Source organism: Aquarana catesbeiana, linkage group LG04, assembly GCF_042186555.1.
Source record: "Aquarana catesbeiana isolate 2022-GZ linkage group LG04, ASM4218655v1, whole genome shotgun sequence".
Classification (NCBI taxonomy): Eukaryota; Metazoa; Chordata; class Amphibia; order Anura; family Ranidae; genus Aquarana; species Aquarana catesbeiana.
This window is the reverse complement of record NC_133327.1, coordinates 153,333,844-153,356,122: the sequence shown is the minus strand read 5'-3', so window position 1 is coordinate 153,356,122 and position 22,279 is coordinate 153,333,844. Positions and strand designations below refer to the sequence as shown.

General features: G+C 42.7%; 1 protein-coding gene across 1 annotated transcript in view; it reads right to left on the bottom strand.

The window, feature by feature from the left end:
• Positions 1–21,771, bottom strand: part of DIPK2A (divergent protein kinase domain 2A) — a 79,649-nt gene extending 57,878 nt beyond the window's left edge. The window contains exon 1 of the mRNA XM_073625892.1: positions 20,821–21,771. Coding sequence (XP_073481993.1) covers positions 20,821–21,474 — 654 coding nt within the window. The 5' untranslated portion in view covers positions 21,475–21,771. The remainder of the gene's footprint in view (positions 1–20,820) is intronic.
• Between the last annotated feature and the right edge of the window lie 508 nt (positions 21,772–22,279).

The following is a 22,279-nucleotide window of genomic DNA, read 5'->3' as shown; positions in this document are numbered from 1 at the left end:
CCTTTACCCTCAGCTTCTTTAGCAAAGGCGGTGGTCATCTTGGAGGTGTGTTTGGGGGTCGTTATGTTGGAATACTGCCCTGCGGCCCAGTTTTCGAAGAGGGGGGGGGGGGGATCTGCTTCAGTATGTCACAGTACATTGTAGCATTCATGGTTCCCTCAATGAACTATAGCTCCCCAGTGCCAGCAGTACTCATGCAGCCCCAGACCATGACACTCCCACCACCATGCATGACTGTATGCAAGACACACTTGTCTTTGTACTCCTCACCTGGTTGCCGCCACACACGCTTGACACCATCTGAACCAAATAAGTTTATCTTGGTCTCATCAGACCACAGGACATGGTTCCAGTAATCCATGTCCTTAGTGTGCTTGTCTTCAGCAAACTGCGGGCTTTCTTGTGCATCATCTTTAGAAGAGGCTTCCTTCTGGGATGACAGCCATGCAGACCAATTTGATGCAGTGTGCAGCGAGTGGTCTGAGCACTGACAGGCTGACCCCCCCTTCAACCTCTGCAGCAATGCTGGCAGCACTCATAAGTCTATTTCCCAAAGATAACCTCTGGATATGAAGCTGAGCATGTGCACTCAACTTCTTTGGTCGACCATGGCGGGGCCTGTTCTGAGTGGAACCTGTTCTGTTAAACCACTGTATGGTCTTGGCCGCCATGCTGCAGCTCAGTTTCAGGGTCTTGGCAATCTTCTAATAGCCTAGGCCTTCTTTATATAGAGCAACAATTCTTTTTTTCCAGATCCTCAGAGTTCTTTGCCATGAGGTGCCATGTTGAACTTCCAGCGACCAGTATGAGAAAGTGAGAGCAATAACACCAAATTTAACACACCTGCTCCCCATTCACACCTGAGACCTTGTAACACTAATGAGTCACATGACACCGGGGAGGGAAAATGGCTAATTGGGCCCAATTTGGACATTTTCACTTGGGGTGTACTCACTTTTTGGTTTAGACATTAATGGCTGTGTTCAGTTATTTTGAAGGGACAGCAAATATACTCTGTTATACAAGATGTACACTCACTACTTTACATTGTAGCAAAGTGTCATTTCTTCAGTGTTGTCACATGAAAAGATATAATAAAATATTTACAAAAATATCAGGGGTGTACTCACTTTTGTGAGATACTGTATGTTGGCAGAATGGCACTCCTGCACAAACGGACGAACCCATGCGTCAGTCCACAGAAGGAGGATAGCAGGCATGTGCACGCCCGCCACACAAAGTGTGCCCGCGGGTCCCACGGACTATGTCTGCCGGTGGCCCGCAATCGCAGCGAGGAAGAACGGGAAACTGCCTATGTAAACAAGGCATTTCCCTGATCAATGTAATAATGTCGCTGGTCCCCAAAAAGTGTCATTTGGGGTCAGATTTGTACGCCGCAAAAAAAAAAAAAAAAAAAAAAAAAAAAAAAAAAAAAAAAAAAAAAAAAAAAAAAAAAAAAAATCGCAGATCGCCGCCATTACCAGTAAAGATAAAATTAATTATATAATAAGTCTCCAAATCTATCCAGTTTGGATATCCGATCTAGTATGGTTTCCGCAAAAGTTATCACGTCTACAATCAATATACACCCATTGCGATTTTTTTTACCAAAAATATGTGGCAGAATATATACAGTGGCTTGCGAAAGTATTCGGCCCCCTTGCGTTAATACTTTGTAGAGCCACCTTTTGCTGCGATTACAGCTGCAAGTCACTTGGGGTATGTCTATCAGTTTTGCACATCGAGAGACTGAAATTCTTGCCCATTCTTCCTTGCAAAACAGCTCGAGCTCAGTGAGGTTGGATGGAGAGCGTTTGTGAACAGCAGTTTTCAGCTCTTTCCACAGATTCTCGATTGGATTCAGGTCTGGACTTTGACTTGGCCATTCTAACACCTGGATACGTTTATTTGTGAACCATTCCTTTGTAGATTTTGCTGTATGTTTGGGATCATTGTCTTGTTGGAAGATAAATCTCCGTCCCAGTTTCAGGTCTTTTGCAGACTCCAACAGGTTTTCATCCAGAATGGTCCTGTATTTGGCTGCATCCATCTTCCCCTCAATTTTAACCATCTTCCCTGTCCCTGCTGAAGAAAAGCAGGCCCAAACCATGATGCTGCCACCACCATGTTTGACAGTGGGGATGGTGTGTGGAGTGTGATGAGCTGTGTTGCTTTTACGCCAAACATATCGTTTTGCATTGTGGCCAAAAAGTTCGATTTTTGTTTCATCGGACCAGAGCACCTTCTTCCACATGTTTGGTGTGTCTCCCAGGAGGCTTGTGGCAAACTTTAGACGAGACTTTTTATGGATATCTTTGAGAAATGGCTTTCTTCTTGCCACTCTTCCATAAAGGCCAGATTTGTGCAGTGTAAGACTGATTGTTGTCCTATGGACAGACTCTCCCACCTCAGCTGTAGTTCTCTGCAGTTCATCCAGAGTGATCATGGGCCTCTTGGCTGCATCTCTGATCAGTCTTCTCCTTGTCTGAGCTGAAAGTTTAGAGAGACAGCCAGGTCTTGGTAGATTTGCAGTGGTCTGATACTCCTTCCATTTCAAAATGATCACTTGCACAGTGCTCCTTGGGATGTTTAACCACTTGCCGACCGCCTAACGTAGATATACGTCGGCAGAGTGGCACGGGCAGGCAGAATCACGTATATATACGTGATCTGCCTCCCGCGGGCGGGGGGTCCAATCGGACCCCCCCCGGTGCCAGCGGCGGTCGGCATCTGACTGGGAGCGTCGGGAGGCGAGGGGGAGACCATCCGATCGTGGCCCCCCCCTCGCGATCGCTCCCAGCCAATGGGAATCCTCCTCTGCCTGTGTGTAGTTTCACACAGGCAGAGGATGTGATGTCATCTCTCCTCGGTCTGGCAGTTTCCGTCCAGCGCCGAGGAGAGAAGACATGTAAGTGCACACAACACAAACACACACAGTAGAACATGCCAGGCATACCTTACACCCCCGATCCCCCCCCGATCGCCCCCCGATCCCCCCCCAATCACCCCCCCCCCCCTGTCACAAACTGACATTAGCAGTATTTTTTTTTTTTTCTGATTACTGCATAGTGTCAGTTTGTGACAGTTACAGTGTTAGGGCAGTGAGTGTTAGGCCCCCTTTAGGTCTAGGATACCCCCCTAACCCCCCCTAATAAAGTTTTAACCCCTTGATCACCCCCTGTCACCAGTGTCACTAAGCGATCATTTTTCTGATCGCTGTATTAGTGTCGCTGGTGACGCTAGTTAGTGAGGTAAATATTTAGGTTTGCCGTCAGCGTTTTATAGCGACAGGGACCCCCATATACTACCTAATAAATGTTTTAACCCCTTGATTGCCCCCTAGTTAACCCTTTCACCACTGATCACCGTATAACTGTTACGGGTGACGCTGGTTAGTTCGTTTATTTTTTATAGTGTCAGGGCACCCGCCGTTTATTACCGAATAAAAGTTTAGCCCCCTGATCGCCCGGCGGTGATATGCGTCGCCCCAGGCAGCGTCAGATTAGCGCCAGTACCGCTAACACCCACGCACGCAGCATACGCCTCCCTTAGTGGTATAGTATCTGTACAGATCAATATCTGATCCGATCAGATCTATACTAGTGTCCCCAGCAGTTTAGGGTTCCCAAAAACGCAGTGTTAGCGGGATCAGCCCAGATACCCGCTAGCACCTGCGTTTTGCCCCTCTGCCCGGCCCACCCAAGTGCAGTATCGATCGATCACTGTCACTTACAAAACACTAAACGCATAACTGCAGCGTTCGCAGAGTCAGGCCTGATCCCTGCGATCGCTAACAGTTTTTTTGGTAGCGTTTTGGTGAACTGGCAAGCACCAGCCCCAAGCAGTGTCAGGTTAGCGCCAGTACCGCTAACACCCACGCACGCAGCATACGCCTCCCTTAGTGGTATAGTATCTGATCGGATCAATATCTGATCCGATCAGATCTATACTAGCGTCCCCAGCAGTTTAGGGTTCCCACAAACGCAGTGTTAGCGGGATCAGCCCAGATACCTGCTAGCACCTGCGTTTTGCCCCTCCGCCCGGCCCAGCCCAGCCCACCCAAGTGCAGTATCGATCGATCACTGACACTTACAAAACACTAAACGCATAACTGCAGCGTTCGCAGAGTCAGGCCTGATCCTTGCGATCGCTAACAGTTTTTTTGGTAGCGTTTTGGTGAACTGGCAAGCACCAGCGGCCTAGTACACCCCGGTCGTAGTCAAACCAGCACTGCAGTAACACTTGGTGACGTGGCGAGTCCCATAAGTGCAGTTCAAGCTGGTGAGGTGGCAAGCACAAGTAGTGTCCCGCTGCCACCAAGAAGACAAACACAGGCCCGTCGTGCCCATAGTGCCCTTCCTGCTGCATTCGCCAATCCTAATTGGGAACCCACCGCTTCTGCAGCGCCCGTACTTCCCCCATTCACATCCCCAACCAAATGCAGTCGGCTGCATGAGAGGCATTTTCTTTATGTCCTCCCGAGTACCCCTACCCAACGAACCCCCAAAAAAGATGTCGTGTCTGCAGCAAGCGCGGATATAGGCGTGACACCCGCTATTATTGTCCCTCCTGTCCTGACAATCCTGGTCTTTGCATTGGTGAATGTTTTGAACGCTACCATTCACTAGTTGAGTATTAGCGTAGGGTACAGCATTGCACAGACTAGGCACACTTTCACAGGGTCTCCCAAGATGCCATCGCATTTTGAGAGACCCGAACCTGGAACCGGTTACAGTTATAAAAGTTAGTTACAAAAAAAAGTGTAAAAAAAAAAAAAAAAAAAAAAAAAAAAAAAAAAAAAAAACACATACAAAAATATAAAATAAAAAAAAATAGTTGTCGTTTTATTGTTCTCTCTCTCTCTATTCTCTCTCTATTGTTCTGCTCTTTTTTACTGTATTCTATTCTGCAATGTTTTATTGTTATTATGTTTTATCATGTTTGCTTTTCAGGTATGCAATTTTTTATACCTTACCGTTTACTGTGCTTTATTGTTAACCATTTTTTTGTCTTCAGGTACGCCATTCACGACTTTGAGTGGTTATACCAGAATGATGCCTGCAGGTTTAGGTATCATCTTGGTATCATTCTTTTCAGCCAGCGGTCGGCTTTCATGTAAAAGCAATCCTAGCGGCTAATTAGCCTCTAGACTGCTTTTACAAGCAGTGGGAGGGAATGCCCCTCCCCCCCAACGTCTTCCGTGTTTTTCTCTGGCTCTCCTGTCTCAACAGGGAACCTGAAAATGCAGCCGGTGATTCAGCCAGCTGACCATAGAGCTGATCAGAGACCAGAGTGGCTCCAAACATCTCTATGGCCTAAGAAACCGGAAGCTACGAGCATTTTATGACTTAGATTTCGCCGGATGTAAACAGCGCCATTGGGAAATTGGGAAAGCATTTTATCACACCGATCTTGGTGTGGTCAGATGCTTTGAGGGCAGAGGAGAAATCTAGGGTCTAATAGACCCCAATTTTTGCAAAAAAGAGTACCTGTCACTACCTATTGCTATGATAGGGGATATTTACATTCCCTGAGATAACAATAAAAATGATTTAAAAAAAAAAAAAATGAAAGGAACAGTTTAAAAATAAGATAAAAAAATAATAATAATAAAGAAAAAAAAAAAAAAAAAAAAAAAAAGCACCCCTGTCCCCCCTGCTCTCGCGCTAAGGCGAACGCAAGCATCGGTCTGGCGTCAAATGTAAACAGCAATTGCACCATGCATGTGAGGTATCGCCGCGAAGGTCAGATCGAGGGCAGTAAGTTTAGCAGTAGACCTCCTCTGTAAATCTAAAGTGGTAACCTGTAAAGGCTTTTAAAGGCTTTTAAAAATGTATTTAGTTTGTCGCCACTGCACGTTTGTGCGCAATTTTAAAGCATGTCATGTTTGGTATCCATGTACTCGGCCTAAGATCATCTTTTTTATTTCATCAAACATTTGGGCAATATAGTGTGTTTTAGTGCATTAAAATGTAAAAAAGTGTGTTTTTTCCCCAAAAAATGCGTTTGAAAAATCGCTGCGCAAATACTGTGTGAAAAAAAAAAATGAAACACCCACCATTTTAATCTGTAGGGCATTTGCTTTAAAAAAAATATATAATGTTTGGGGGTTCAAAGTAATTTTCTTGCAAAAAAAAATTATTTTTTTATGTAAACAATAAGTGTCAGAAAGGGCTTTGTCTTCAAGTGGTTAGAAGTGTGGGTGATGTGTGACATAAGCTTCTAGATGTTGTGCATAAAATGCCAGGACAGTTCAAAACCCCCCCAAATGACCCCATTTTGGAAAGTAGACACCCCAAGCTATTTGCTGAGAGTCATGTTGAGTCCATGGAATAATTTATATTGTGACACAAGTTGCGGGAAAGAGACAATTTTTTATTTTTTTTATTTTTTTTTGCGCAAAGTTGTCACTAAATGATATATTGCTCAAACATGCCATGGGAATATGTGAAATTACACCCCAAAATACATTCTGCTGCTTCTCCTGAGTATGGGGATACCACATGTGTGAGACTTTTTGGGAGCCTAGCCGCGTACGGGACCCCGAAAACCAAGCACCGCCTTCAGGCTTTCTAAGGCCGTAAATTTTTGATTTCACTCTTCACTGCCTATCACAGTTTCGGAGGCCATGGAATGCCCAGGTGGCAAAAAAACCCCCCAAATGACCCCATTTTGGAAAGTAGACACCCCAAGCTATTTGATGAGAGGTATAGTGAGTATTTTGCAGACCTCACTTTTTGTCACAAAGTTTTGAAAATTGAAAAAAAAAAAATTTTTTTTCTCGTCTTTCTTTATTTTCAAAAACAAATGAGAGCTGCAAAATACTCACCATGCCTCTCAGCAAATAGCTTGGGGTGTCTACTTTCCAAAATGGGGTCATTTGGGGGGGTTTTATGTCATCTGGGCATTTTATGGCCTTCAAAACTGTGATAGGTAGTGAGGAGTAAAATCAAAAATGTACGCCCTTAGAAATCCTGAAGGCAGTGATTGGTTTTCGGGGCCCCGTACGCGGCTAGGCTCCCAAAAAGTCCCACACATGTGGTATCCCCATACTCAGGAGAAGCAGCTAAATGTATTTTGGGGTGCAATTCCACATATGCCCATGGCCTGTGTGAGCAATATATCATTTAGTGACAACTTTTTGTAATTTTTTTTTTTTTTTTTTTGTCATTGTTCAATCACTTGGGACAAAAAAAATGAATATTCAATGGGCTCAACATGCCTCTCAGCAAATTCCTTGGGGTGTCTACTTTCCAAAATGGGGTCATTTGTGGGGGTTTTGTACTGCCCTGCCATTTTAGCACCTCAAGAAACGACATAGGCAGTCATAAATTAAAGGCTGTGTAAATTCCAGAAAATGTACCCTAGTTTGTAGACGCTATGACTTTTGCGCAAACCAATAAATATACACTTATTGACATTTTTTTTACCAAAGACATGTGGCCGAATACATTTTGGCCTAAATGTATGACTAAAATTGAGTTTATTGGATTTTTTTTAGAACAAAAAGTAGAAAATATCATTTTTTTTCAAAATTTTCGGTCTTTTTCCGTGTATAGCGCAAAAAATAAAAACGGCAGAGGTGATCAAATACTATCAAAAGAAAGCTCTATTTGTGGGAAGAAAAGGACGCAAATTTCGTTTGGGTACAGCATTGCATGACCGCGCAATTAGCAGTTAAAGCGACGCAGTGCCGAATTGTAAAAAGTGCTCTGGTCAGGAAGGGGGTAAAACCTTCCGGGGCTGAAGTGGTTAAAGCTTGGGAAATCTTTTTGTATCCAAATCCGGCTTTAAACTTCTCCACAACAGTATTACGGACCTGCCTGGTGTGTTCCTTGGTCTTCATGATGCTCTCTGCGCTTTCAACAGAACCCTGAGACTATCACAGAGCAGGTGCATTTATACAGAGACTTGATTACACACAGGTGGATTCTATTTATCACCATCAGTCATTTAGGACAACATTGGATCATTCAGAGATCCTCGCTGAACTTCTGGAGTGAGTTTGCTGCACTGAAAGTAAAGGGGCCGAATAATTTTGCACGCACCACTTTTCAGTTTTTTAATTGCTAAAAAAGTTTAAAATATCCAATAGATTTCGTTCCACTTCACAATTGTGTCCCACTTGTTGGTGATTATTCACAAAAAATTAAAATTTTATATCTTTATGTTTGAAGCCTGAAATGTGTCAAAAGGTTGAAAATTATATGTATTATAGGAAAATTTTTGCTTTTGTTAAGAACCGCAGAGGTGATCAAATACCACCAAAAGAAAGCTCTATTTGTGGGTAAAAAAGGATGTCAATTTTGTTACAGCGTCGCACGACCACGCAATTGTCAGTTAAAGCGACGCCGTGCTGCATTTAAAAAAATGCTCTGGTCATTAAGGTGGTAAAATTTTCCAGGGCTCAAGTGGTTAAGCTGGCCATACACCAAGTTCCTTCTGGAATATACTAAGCGAATGATGTAGAGGTACATTTTTAAATTCTGCCCCTGTAGAGAATTTGAAATATGTCAGTTAACAATGTACACCAGCAACAGCATCAAAATTTAGGTCAGTTTCCTAGTTAGATCACTCCATTTAAAAAACGTCACACAAAGCCACAAGTAGCCAAAAGAGCTCAATAGGAGTACTAATCATTTCCAACTCTATCCAAAAAGAGAAAAACATTTTAGGTTTGATATAAATTTGAACCTCTTCCCAACCGCGCTATAGCTAAAAGCACGGACACAGCTATTTACAGATGCAGTAAAGGGCCAATCACTTGTAAACATATTTGTGGTTTTCTGCATTCCTTTCCTCACGTGCTGTCACAGGAGAGAAGAGTTGATAACCAGCAATTGTGACAGGGGACATTTACACTTATCAGGGCACTGATCATTGGTGCTAATCATCAGTGCAGTCCCATTAGTGAAGGAGAAAAAATATTTACATTTTATAACAGTCACTAAGAAAAACTTTTTTTTAACCTTCAAAAATTCTGTCTTTTTTTTTTGTTAGAATTTTTGTAAGAATAAAAAAACCCAGTGGAGATTAAATATTACCAAAAGAAAGCTCTATTAATAAAAAAAAAAAAAAAAAAAAAAATTCATATGGGTGCAATGTCGCATGACTGCGCAATTGTCAAAGTGTGAGAGAGCACTGAAAATTGGCCTGGGCAGGAAGGGGGTGAGAGTGCCCGGTATTGAAGTGATTAAGCTAAACTACATTAGATGAATTGTGCTAATTACATATGGGCCTTAGAGCTCATGTACACAGCGCAGTTGAAAACCTTTTTTCTGAACGTTGGAAACGGACAGCTGGAAACCCACGGTGAAAAAACATCAGTTTTACATACTGAATTTGGCAGCAGTTATGAGCATTTGAGGTTAGAAGCGTTTTTTTAAAAGATAACCACAGGAGACCCTCCCACCCAAATGCCAACAATGCATATAAAACAAGTCTATTATTAACCATTTAAGCCATTGTGCGAGAGAAGAGAGAGCAGTGTTCTTGTAGATAGCCCCTCTTATTATTTGTGTTTTCACTATAGATCTTATCATTAGCAAGTGTAAGGAAATGCTCCCAATGTTGCAGAGGCTCTGAAGACATAGAGACCAGGAGGACCAGAGTTTGTTACTACTGGACTCCTCTATTAATGCAGGCAACAGCATGTGGTGAAATTTGTGTTAACATTTTTATATGTTCATAAAGTATCAAATGTTTTCCCCTTTAAACAAATCAGTTTTACCACCTAAATGACCAGGTCATTTTTTGCGATAAGGCACTGCGCTGTTAACCACTTCAGCGCTGGAAGGTTTTACCCCCTTCCCAGGCCATTTTTTTCTGATACAGCACTGCGTTGCTTTAACTGACAATTGCACGGTCGTGCAACGCTGTGCCCAAATAAAATTGATGTCTTTTTCCACATATAGAGCTTTCTTTTGGTATTTAATCACCCCTGCGGTTTTAATTTTTTTGCACTATAAAACAAAAAGACTGACAATTTTGAAAAAAAAAAAAAAAAAAAAAAAGAGGTTTAATTTCTGCTATAAAACATTCAATAAAAAAAAATCTAATTTACTCATCAGTTTAGGCCAATATGTACTCTGCTACATATTTTTGGAAAAAAATTAAAAATCCTAATTAGCATATATGGATAGTTTTGCGCAAAAGTTAGTCTACAAACTATGGGATATTTTTATGGCATTTTTATTAGCAAGTGGCGGCGATCAGCGATTTTTCGCAGGACTGCGACATTGCGGTGGACAAATCGGACACCTGGCACTTTTTGGGTACCAGTGACACCAATACAGTGATCAGTGCTAAAAAAAAAAAAAAAAAAAAAAATACATGGTCACTGTATAAAACTGAAACTGTCAGGGAAGGGGTTAACATCAGGGGCGATCAAAGGGTTAAGTGTGCTCCTAGGGAATGCTTTCTGTGTGGGAGGATGGACTGACTGGAGGAAGACAAGATCTCTTTTCCTCTGCGACAGAAAGATGGGTCTCCCATGTTTACACTTTTTGCAGCCGCAGGAGTCGCTAAATGGCTCCCGCTGTGTCCAATCACAGCGGGAGAAGGTCTCCGGCGGCGTGCGCACCCCAGACCTGGAAGACAAGACATACAGGTACATTGTTTCACGCAGCCGGACCTCCCTGCACGCAGTATATGTGCGGTGGGCGGTCCGGAAGTAGTTAAAAACGCATAAACGAAAAACGCACATGAACACATTTTACCACGGTTACAAGCATTTGGCATTTACAATGCCAGTAAACTACAGTCCTTAATGCTATTTTTCTGCTTTCAAAAAAAATGCCTGCAAACTCAACTGCCTCTAAACCATTATAAATGACTGAGTGTACATGCACACATAAAATAACAGGAGAGTTCAGGGGCTGCTAAAGAAAAAATGCCCAATTGCTACTAAACTTCAGTTTAGCAGCTGTAGTGTACATGAGGCCTTGCCTGTACAAAAATACCCGACAATGTTACAAGTGAGAATAGTATGTCTGTCTACTTTCAATTGCAGCTAATACATTGTTAACTTTTGCTACAATTTAATTCTGTGGAATGCTGCCAACACAAAGCGTAAAGATTTTCTGCTATAGTAGAAACATTTTTGAATCATTTTGTTCAGTCTAGAAAAAATAGGGAACAATTTGAATATTAGTCTGACATGCCTGTTAGAGATTTCCCTTCAATTCCTGTCCTAGCGACCAGGTGGTAGGTGCAGTCATTAGAAAAACAAGCAAAGTATATCAGCAGCAGATCATCGTTAATTCACTGACTCCTGAAAATGCATCAGGCTAATACACAAAAGCATCATAACATAATATCCATCAACAGACAAGGTAATCTGAAGGGAATATAACCTGTTGATTATGTTTCAAATCAAAAAATTCAGTTTGTTAATTTAGTTTGGGCAAATGTAAAAAAAGATATTCATATGTAAAACACTCACAGACAGCAGGTTCTGCCCCATTTGTGAATCAGTAGTATGACAAATAAATGACATTAATTTACTGCAGAGGTAGGTTTTACAAATGTGCACTGTACTTCACTTGCTTCAGGAAGCCATGCAAGTGGTGCAGAATTGTTAGCAATACCATTCCCTCTTCAAAAGCTCCATATAAAGTTTGTTAGACAGTAAGAAACTGAGCAAGGAAGAAAATACTGAGCTTTTCAAATAGACTGTTAACAGTATATTCCCCATGCACTTTTCTGAATATATAAAAATGATCAGTTTATAGTACTGTATATAAAAAGAAATGAACTTTTAGAATTTTCCCTTGAGGTATTAAATAATCCCCTCACCTCTGACCTAATCACCTGAAGAGATTAAATCTGACAAACATCAGTGATTGGGACTATTTTGTAAGCACTGCTACTGTACTATAATCCGTATTACAAATAGATGACTAAAACTTCAAAGCTACCAAGAACATTAATCCTACACCAAAAGACTCACAAGATTTATAGCCAATGGGCATCTGAACAAAGTCCAATGCTGTCCAAGCACATAAATATTCATGAAAACCCTAAAGCAAAAGGCATACGTTTATTGCATAAACCAGGTTAGTAAACAGATAAAAATTCTAACAAAGGCCTAGAGCTGATGTTTTCTAAAGGACTAGTAAAGCTTGAACTCCAGCCTTAAAGAGGAACTGCAGTCTGCTCACGTAATTTGTAATAAACACCATCTTTGTCATTCTGAAGCTTCCATCCAACCACTCTGCTATATGTCACAAGGGGCGACTCTAGGCGATGTCATTGGATGGCCACACCCCATGCCTATATAAGAAGTGCCGCACAGCAGGGACATCACGACAGAGAAAAAGACAAGACTGTTTTTTTTTTTTTAACGGGTAACCGGCAGCGAGGAAAAAAAAAACAGCGACGACTCAGAGGGAGAAGACGGCTCCGAGCTCCTTATTTAACCACCTCAATATCGGGCCTATTCTGACACTTCTCTTCTACATGTAAAAATCATCATTTTTTTGCTAGAAAGTTACTCAGAACCCCCAAACATTATATATGTTTTTTTAGCAGACACCATAGGGAATAAAATGGCGCTCATTGAAACTTTTTATCTCACACAGTATTTGTGCAATAGTTTTTCAAACGCCTTTTTTTTTGGAAAAAAAAAAAAAAAAAACGGTTTCATGAATTAAAAAAACAAAACAATAGTTAGCCCAATTTTTTTTGTATAATATGAAAGATGATGTTACGCCGAGTAAATAGATACCTAACTAACATGTCACGCTTTAAAATTGTGCACAATAATGGAATGGCGCCAAACTTCTTAACTTAAAAATCTCCATAGGCGACACTTTAAATTTTTTTTACAGGTTACCAGTTTAGCGTTACAGAGGAGGTCTAGTGCTGGAATTGTTCTAACACACGCAGCAATACCTCACATGTGTGGTTTGAGCAGCGTTTACATATGTGGGCGGGACTTACATGTGCGTTCGATTCTGAGCGCGAGCTACCGGGGACAGGGGCATTTTAAATTTTTTTTTATTTTATATTTTACTTAATTTTTTTTATTTTTACACTTTTTTTTTTACATTTTTTTATCACTTTTATTCCTATTACAAGGAATGTAAACATCCCTTGTAATAGGAATCTATGTGACAGGTCGTCTTTATGGAGAGATGCGGGGTCAATAAGACCTCACATCTCTCCTCCAGGCTGGAAAGCATGAGGTTGTGAAAATTTTTTTTACCGATCTCATGCTGACAGCCGCGACCGCGGCTTCGCTTATTTCCGGGTACCTGGGGCATGACATCATAATGTCGCGCCCGGACCTCCAACGGTTATAGAGATGACTGGTGACCATGTGGTCACCAGTCATCTCTAGCGTCCTCATCCTGCACCGGCCGATTCATTCTCCGGGCTCCTGATGGCACGGGAGAGCCCGGAGAAGCACTGGATGGCGTCCCCTCCCGTCGCCTATAAGAACGATCAAGCGGTGGAACTGCCGATATGATCGTTCTTATAGTGCACAGAATCGCCAGCTGAAAAGAATGATATCTGAATGATGTCTGTAGCTACAGGCATCATTCAGATATCACCCCACAAACACAGGGACGTTTATATACAGTGGCCAGTTTTGAAGTGGTTAATAAAGGACTTGTCAAAAACTGGCTCTTGTAGTTTAACACGCCATTGTTTTTTGGTGAATGAGTAGGGGTACGATGTACCCAATATCCATTCACATGGGGGGGGGGGGGCCGGGATCTATAAATGGGGGCTTCCATATTCCAATAAGCCCCCTGCCCGCAGACCCAGACAACCACCGGCCAGGGTTGTAGGTTAGGTCATCAACATGGGGGCAAGGTACTTTGGGGTGGGGGCACAGAGCCCCCCTGTCCCAAAGCTCCTACCCCCCATGTTAAGGGCATGTGGCCTGGTTCAGGAGGAGGGGTGCTCGCTCGTCCCCTCCCTTTACTGACCTACTGGGTGGCAAGCTCAGATAAGGGTCTGGTATGGATTTGGGGGGGTGGGGGGGGGGGGGAGAACCACACTTTTTTTTTAAAAAATTGGGGGGTCCCCTCTGAATCCATACTAGACTCGAAGGGCCTGGTAGGGACCTGGGGGGAGGAACCCCACAATGTTTTTTTTCATGAATTGTTTTGCCGGCAACTTATTTTTTTTACATTCAGCGGCGAAGACGGCTGATGACTTATCGGTTGTTAAGGGCACGGCAGCCGGCTTCCCGACCACTGCTTAGCAACCAGCTATAAACAGTGTTAAAATAAAACCGTAAAACACATCAAAAATCAAATCACAAACACATGCGTTTCTGGTGCGGTTCCATTGAAGTCTATTACCCGCAAGTTGCGGAGAAAAAAGTCCTTGAACCTCTCCAAAAATGCACCGGCCGCAAAACGCATAGATGTGAACTTGTACCATAGGAAACTATGTTAAATGGACTGTACTGCATTTCTGCAAAATGCACAAAAAATGCATAGGTGTGAACCTAGGGTCAGAACATAAGAGCTCATTATTGGCATCTAATCTAGACGTGCCCAACCCTTTTTTTGTTGTAGTACCAATCATTAGTATATAAGCCCCCATTTTTTTGATGCCTCAGTCAGTGCACAGGATGCAGTCTGTCTTCTTTGTAAAGTTTGGTGTTTTGCCATTTGTGTAAGTCCCAGTTCTTATGAGGTGCAATGCATGACTTCCAGCGGATACAATGAAAGTATTTAGGGTTTTATGGACTAACTGGTGAGCACCCAACCAGTCTCTGATTCTTTGGACTGTAAGACTCATTCATACTGTACAAAATTTTTTTTTGAGAAACCCAAAAAATATATATATTTTTTTTATTTAAAAGCTGTGATTAAACTCCCTTTATCCTAACCACCCCCCATCATGTGAACCAAAAAATGGATCAGCTGAAATAAATGTGTCTACACAGCATCTCATAAGTCAAAAGGTGTGTAAAAATCCAAAATAGAATACATTGCAGCTTACCCATTAGATATGGTGGCTACATCAATTTTCTTTTCTTAGACTACTTTCCCTCTGTTTTCACTTGGTGATCTGGCCACTAACACACACCTCTGTATATGAGTGCCCCACTCATCGTCAGTATGGGAGGAGAGGAGTGTTAAATGTACTAGCACAGGGCTTAAAAAAAAAAAAAAAAAAACACAACAACCCTTGGCGACCAGTTTTCCCAGAAGGGAGCCTGAATGCTCTCTACACCCAGCGCTCCCCTCCCACTAGGTATCCCAAGCTCCACTTGCCCATCTGTGGGCCAGAGACCGGCATAGCGGGTGCCACCGGGCAGAGGGGGCACATGTAAGGACATGCCCCCTTCTAGTTGGTGACCAGCAGCTTAAATCCTGCTCGTCTTGCAAGGCAAAGCAAGTCAGGTTTTTTTTTTTTTTTTTTTTAACAACAGCTCGTCTTGCTAAACGCTAGTAAGACCGCATTACTCGCAATCCGAGGTTCCACTGCATTTGTTTTGGGGTTTAATACTGCTTCAACTTCTATGAAAACTAAAAGCTCTAACTAGCTCTTCTTTGCTAAGGGGCAAATCAGAATCAGACAGTACCACTGGAAGATTTGTGGGAAATCTTTCCAAGAAGTTGGTTATGGCACATGACTTAATAGAATGCAGCAACATAAAATTTAACAAGGGTAGGAATTTCCTAAACATAATGTAGGGTTTTGCAAAAGAAAGTGAAAAAGTATTAAGGAAAAAAAAAAAAAAAAAAAAGTTTCCTTATGTAAAAATGTATTTTATTTAAAAATGTATTTTATCTTAGGTCTTTTTATAGCAAATTAAATGATTACCATCCAATCAAGCCATTAATGTACAGTGCACAATACTATATACACACACACACACACACACACACACACGATGACCATCTACTGCCATCTACTGCACTCACTTCTTCCTGTCAATCCTGATATTCCAGAAAATTTGACTGCTAGCAAGATCACATTGCAAATATTTAGGCAAGAAACAGCAATGTACACAAACCAGGTTATATATAGTTTATATATTTTTCAAAAAGGTAACTTTTCACTATACATTTAATACAAAAAATAAAGAATGTTTATACTATGACCTGTATATAAAAACTATAGTATTACAGAGGTTTCCTACAGCCAACACCACAAAAGGTAAAGTGTGTCTTACATTGTACGCATCAACCAAAATAAGCTAAGCTTTGCTCTCTCAAATTAAATTCCCTCTCCCTTTAAGATAAAGCTACTACAATAGCAAACTGGAATATACACAAATCCAAGACACCAGAAGACAGTAGAAGATCGCAGGACATTGTACTCTAGAAGGCAGTACAAAGTACTTATGGAATACATTCTTGAACATATACAGTTCAAAAGTTACATTTCTTAGGTGCACTACTTGTTTTTAGAGTTTGTCCAATCATTTAGAAAAATAAAACGTATCATATGCATAAGTGATCTATTTAGAGATCTGAAGAAAAAAAAAAATTATACTGTAAATGCTTACTGCTCATAAAAGCTACCACTACAAACCAACTTCAAAAGCCTCCGACAACACAAGTAATTACAGTCAACTATACCTGCCTGGCAGCAAACAGGGTTCACTGCGACTGGATCAGATCATTTATGGATCACTTGTCAATATACCAAACCTAACTACAGAAAGAAAACAAACTGCAGTGTTTCTTAGTAGGAGAGCAGAGAAACACTCAACTGCAAATCATTTCTTAAAAAACATAGAAACTACAGTGAAATAAGCAAGCAGTGCATTTGAAAAATAAAAAAACACGTCAGAAGCAGCTTTCTAGCAGAATATATATATATATATATATATATATATATATATATATATATATATATATATATATATATATATATATATATATATATATATATCGCGCAACAAAAACCAGCATACATCTTTTCTAATGTCATTTGCAGAATACATCTGGTCATTAATCAAAATGTATTTCTATGAAGTAAGCTTTAAGTGTTGCTGAAACAGAAATGGAATACTGTACATATAAGCAGAGATTTCACCTCGAGGAAACAAAACACACGCTGGTCAGATGTTCTTCTGAACATGAATGAGGTGACACAACACACCCACCACTGATATCAGAATAACAGTGACATGAAAACAAAGACTGCAAGGCTACAGTCAATCTGATCCCTGTGTTTATTTCAGGAGAAATTATCTAAGTATAAAACAAACTTTATGCTTCCCAGATCAATTTCATCTGTTTTAATGAACATGTGTTTACATGCATTTAGCTGTGTTGACAGTATCTAATCTGACCCGGACACAGCTTAATTTTCTCTAAACTCAGCTAAACTGAATACACCTAAATGTGGGTAAACACACAGTGTGAATGAATTACAACATTCATATAAACTGTGTATATATGTATGTGTATGTGTTTGTATTTAGAAATACATGTATGTCACTGCCTGAGTGAGGCCTAATCTAATTGCAGAAAAATGTGACTAAATCATTTGTAAATACTGTAAACAAACCACAGTGCAAAAATGGAAGCCTCCAGTAATTGTTTCTCTTAATGACCCCGACATTAACAAAAACTGTAAAATGGGGAAAGAACACAAGTAGTCCAACAGGAAAAGAAAACCTTAGGTTGGTCCTAAACAGAAGAAACCAAGACCTGCTAGTAAGTTCTGCCGATATGCGACTACAGCCGCTATCATTCGGGTGCAGACAGAACATGCTGGGACCTGAAGTTTCACAAAACTCGGGAAGCTGTGTACAGAAACCTTTCCTGGGAGAGACACAGGCAGACACTGCTAATTCAGATTCTGTATACATAAAATCCTGGCTGTCATTTTTGAACTCTTGCTCCAATACACTGTGTCTCTTACCTGGAACAAACATGAAATACTGATGTCTGGCTGCACATATTTGTATACTTAGTCTATATAGCCATAGTACAAGGCAGACAATGTATCTTCAGAAGGGGACCACCACTAACAGCCCACCCATATATGTATAGTAATGATTGTCTTAATAATTTTCATTCTGGCATAACTCCCAGGTAGGTATTAAACATGGCTATTTCTATAATATCCAACTCTCAAAGACCCCTTGCAGGCAGGAAGAAAAAAAAATGCATAACCTTTTAATGGCCCCCCGTACTGCAAGAGCAAAATGCCGATTAGGTCTAGATAATAAATTTCCCTTCTCCTTGGTGCTCTCGCACTGACATCAAGTACAAAGTAGGGGCAATAGTCCTGCATTGTATGTGAGGTGCTGGAGAAAAGAACAGACTGCCACAGGCAGGAGAAGGTAAAGTTTACAACTTATTCTTCTAACCCCTGCACTTCATAAACCTTTAATCCTTGCCCTACTGTAAGGACAGATTTTTCTACAATCCCAGTGTTCTGCTTTCAAGTATAACTAAAGGCAAATTTTTCTTCATTTTTCATGCATACAATTTTCTGCTGCGTTCATACGGCATTTAAAAAAGCGCTTGACTGCATCTGGTGTGAATGAGTATTAAAGAGGTACTTTAACCTTTTTCTTTTCCTCTAAACCCTTTTAACTTGTGCAGGGTTACCTTCAAAAGGCCTCAGGACCCCCCCCCCCCCGCCCCGTGAATCCTGCTAACATCACTGGGAGCCGGCTGTCTACTTGGGGTTCTTCCAGCCTGCCCCACTAATGATGGACCACCAAGTCTGTTATGTGGCCATAGTGTGTCCCTACACTCTCCTGAGAGATGTGACAGGAGGCTGCAAGAGCAGGAAATCACCATTGACACCTAAGTGAAAAAGGAGGCAGAGAGGTGGGGTGGAGCTAAGAGAAAAGTAAACAGGAGAGTATGAGGAGTTTTGTTTTTAATAGTGGGAAAACGTTGTTTTAGCAGTGAGGGCTCACTTAGGCTAGCCATACATTATACATTAGATTTACCTTTTAATATGAAGAGCAAGGGCCTGCCTGATTGCATACAGGTTAAAAGTGTTTAGGTTTGATATTATATGATTTTAGAAAATATAAGAGAAAACTATAAAATGTACAGTTAGCCTTACACCACAATTTCTGTGTTCACGGTCTCTGCATGCATTTTTATCTTAACAATTTTCTCATTTATTCTTTAAGTTGCACTTACATGTGTTTGGGCATGTTGGCAGTGTGTTTGCTCACGTTTATGTTGCATAAAAAAAAAAAAAAAAAAAAAAAAAAAAAGCAGCATGCTGAGCTTTCTTCAAAACGCACATAAAATTGCTGCAATGGTGTAAACTAAGCACCTTCATTTTTCTGGCATGCGTGTTTGTACAGAGTTTAAAAAAAAAATGCACCTGACTATATCTAGTGTATATGAGCCCTGCGGGTCAGTTCACGTCAGAACACGGTGCAGGAAAGATGCAATCTCCATGCTACAGGTGAACACAGATGCATGTGGGTGCCAATGAACTGTTAATGGCACAAAAACACAGCACATTTGCATCCAACAAATCCCATGTTCCATGTGGTTTCAGTGTGGTGAATTCTGAAAAAAAATATTCCTGCACTACTTTTTCAGCTTTACATTGCGTCGTTTAGTCTATTCAAATACATGGGCTGTTGGGAACACAAGGGAAATACACACATGCCAGCCCTTAAAGAGGTAATTAAAACCCTAATGGGTTTTACTTCCTCTTTTGCTCCCTGCAAATTAAACGCATAATGGGCTAGTATGCAATGCATACTAGCCCATTATGTGACACTTACCTGCAAACACAGCCCACGCTGTCCCCTGTGCAGTCAGCGTTCATCTTCACCCCTCTTCCTTCCGGGGCCGCGGACTCCGGCTCTGTGACTGGCTGGACCCGCATGACGTCACTCCCGCGCATGCACGCAGGAGCCATCAGTCACAGCACATGCTGTGGATAAAACGGCACGGAGGTCCGTTTTTTTCACAGCGCCGATGACAATTGGCGCACGTTTAGGAGATATATTTCGACTACCTATGGGTAAGCCTTATTGTAGGCAAACAAAACAGTTAACAATCACTTTAAAAAGGAGAATTACCGCCACAACTCATTTGGCTTTAATTCTGTGGATCACAGGAGTGCAGTTTGTTTTTTTCACTCCTGTGACCCGTTTTCAGCAGACAGTGGGCTGAAATCCACTGTCTGCTGACATCACGGAGCTGGTCCAGGCTCGGGCAGGATCGTGACACTTGAGTCGGGGCCAGCGCCTGGCTCAGAGAGACATAGAGAGCCTGAGCCGGCTGCCCCCTCCACAGGCCAATGAGTGTGAGGTGGAGGGCAGAGCAGAGAGGTGCTGACAGACACCAGCTATCTGCTCACGGAGCTGTGAGAACCGAGCGATGTTAGATCGCTTGGTTCTCAGTTTTAGAGCTGGCAGGGGACCGATGCTGCATCCACCTAGGCAAGTATAAATCTACAAAAAACCCCATACGTCTCATTTAAAAAGGAATGCACTTAGTTATGCATTCCTGGGACCCATATTTAGCAGACAGTAGGCTAAAGCCCACTGTCAGCGGACATTGCAGAGCTGATCCCAACTTTAGAATGTTGGGATCCAACCAGAAGCAGCTGGCTCAGCCTCTCAGTGATCAGGTAGAAGCCTGAGATAACTGCTCCCTCCACAGAGGGGCAGAGCTGATGGCTGTCACTACTCTATGCTCAGATTGAACTGAGTGATCAGCGGTGTTTGATCGGTCAGTTCTTGGCGTAAAGCCGACAGGAAACAGACATAGCACAGGATTGACGCGGCAGCCATCTAGGTAAGATTTAGAATACAATAAAGTGTGTTTATTATTTTGGTGTCCCCACACTCCAATAAAAAGTTTGTATGAGAAGGCTGTAGGTAGTGAATTTGGGGGGTCTCACCTGTAGTACCAGGGGCTCTGGGTTGAAGGACAGGGTGAGCAGTAGCTGCATCCTTTCGGCGTCCTTGAGGTTCTTGAGCAGGAAGCTGCCGGAGTCCTTGGTCTCAGCATAGCGGCGGACCACTCTGTCTAGCAGTCTCTGCGAGGGGCAGTGCACGAGATCGGACCATCCCTCCACCACGTCTGGGGTAAGTAGGCGGACGTCTCCATTGAGGCGGGCGAAGTCGGTCTTATACATGGCCTGGAGCAGATCACATCGGGGCCGTCCGGTGGCTCTCTTACAGATCCTCTGGTCTAGGTCGGCGAGCTCTTGGTTGGAGCCGAGTCGTTTGAGGACGACCCTGCGGCTTCCCTCGCGGGGCTCCCCGTACTGGGCGAAGTGGACGTTCTTGACGTTGAAGAAGTCGAGGAGGCGGAGCCGGCTCCAGCCCTCGAAGCTCAGCTGGCCGTTCATGAACTTGCGGCACCAGCTGGTCCCGAAGCACGCCGGGCACTTATTGAGGCTGAGGAAGCGGCGCTCGGTCAGCTCGTTCCGCTGGAAGGAGGCGAGGAGGGAGTGAGTGTTCATCAGCATGACGACCAGCAGGCTGGCGGCGAACAGCAGCTTCACGTAGCGGTACAGGCGGCCGAACTTGAGCGAAACAAGGCGCCACATGATGGTCCTCCCGCTCTCTCTCCCACCACCACCACCCCCCTTCTTCTTCTTCTCCTTCCTCAGCGGCGGCGGCTTCGCCTCCCCGCGGCGGCCGCTGTCTCCCCACCGGCGGGGCCAGTTCGTAGCCGAGGCCGGTAGCGTTTGGAGGGCTCTCAGGTAACGTCTCCTCGGTGGCGCCTCTCCCTCCTCCTCGTCTTCGCTCCCCGCGCTCGGCCAGCTCTGAACTTACTGACAGAGGCGGCTCGAAACATCCGGAGCCAACAATCGAGGGGAGGGGGCGTGGCTGTGTGCTGGGAGGAGGGACGGCCTGTGTTGTGTCACGTGATCTGCCTTGGGAGGCGACGCGCGGCTCGCTGCCGCCATCTTGGGATGGGCAAAGTTTGGGCGAGGAGCAGACACTCCCATGTATTTGTTTTCACCACATCCATAGGGGATCGCTTTGTTCCAGGCACACACAAAACACTGTATGAATGCGGTTCCATAATAATATACACTGTTATACATGGATTTTCCTAAAAAGCAGTATTAACCACTTCAGCCCTAGAAGGATTTACCCATAGCTCCCAACTGATTTCGAGGGACTGTCCCTGATTTGGAGCAATGTCCCTCTTTCCCCTCATTTTGGTCTGATCTGTATATTTGTATATAAAATGCACTTTTTATCTTTCAAAAAGTGTTTCCCAGCGCTAAACCTTTCATCTGATTTCTAAATTGCTGCATTTGTACATTTTTAAAGCCAATATAAAGGAAAAGTAGTGGTAAAAAAAAGCTCTTGTGGATTTAATTAACCTTTTTTGGGGGGGTT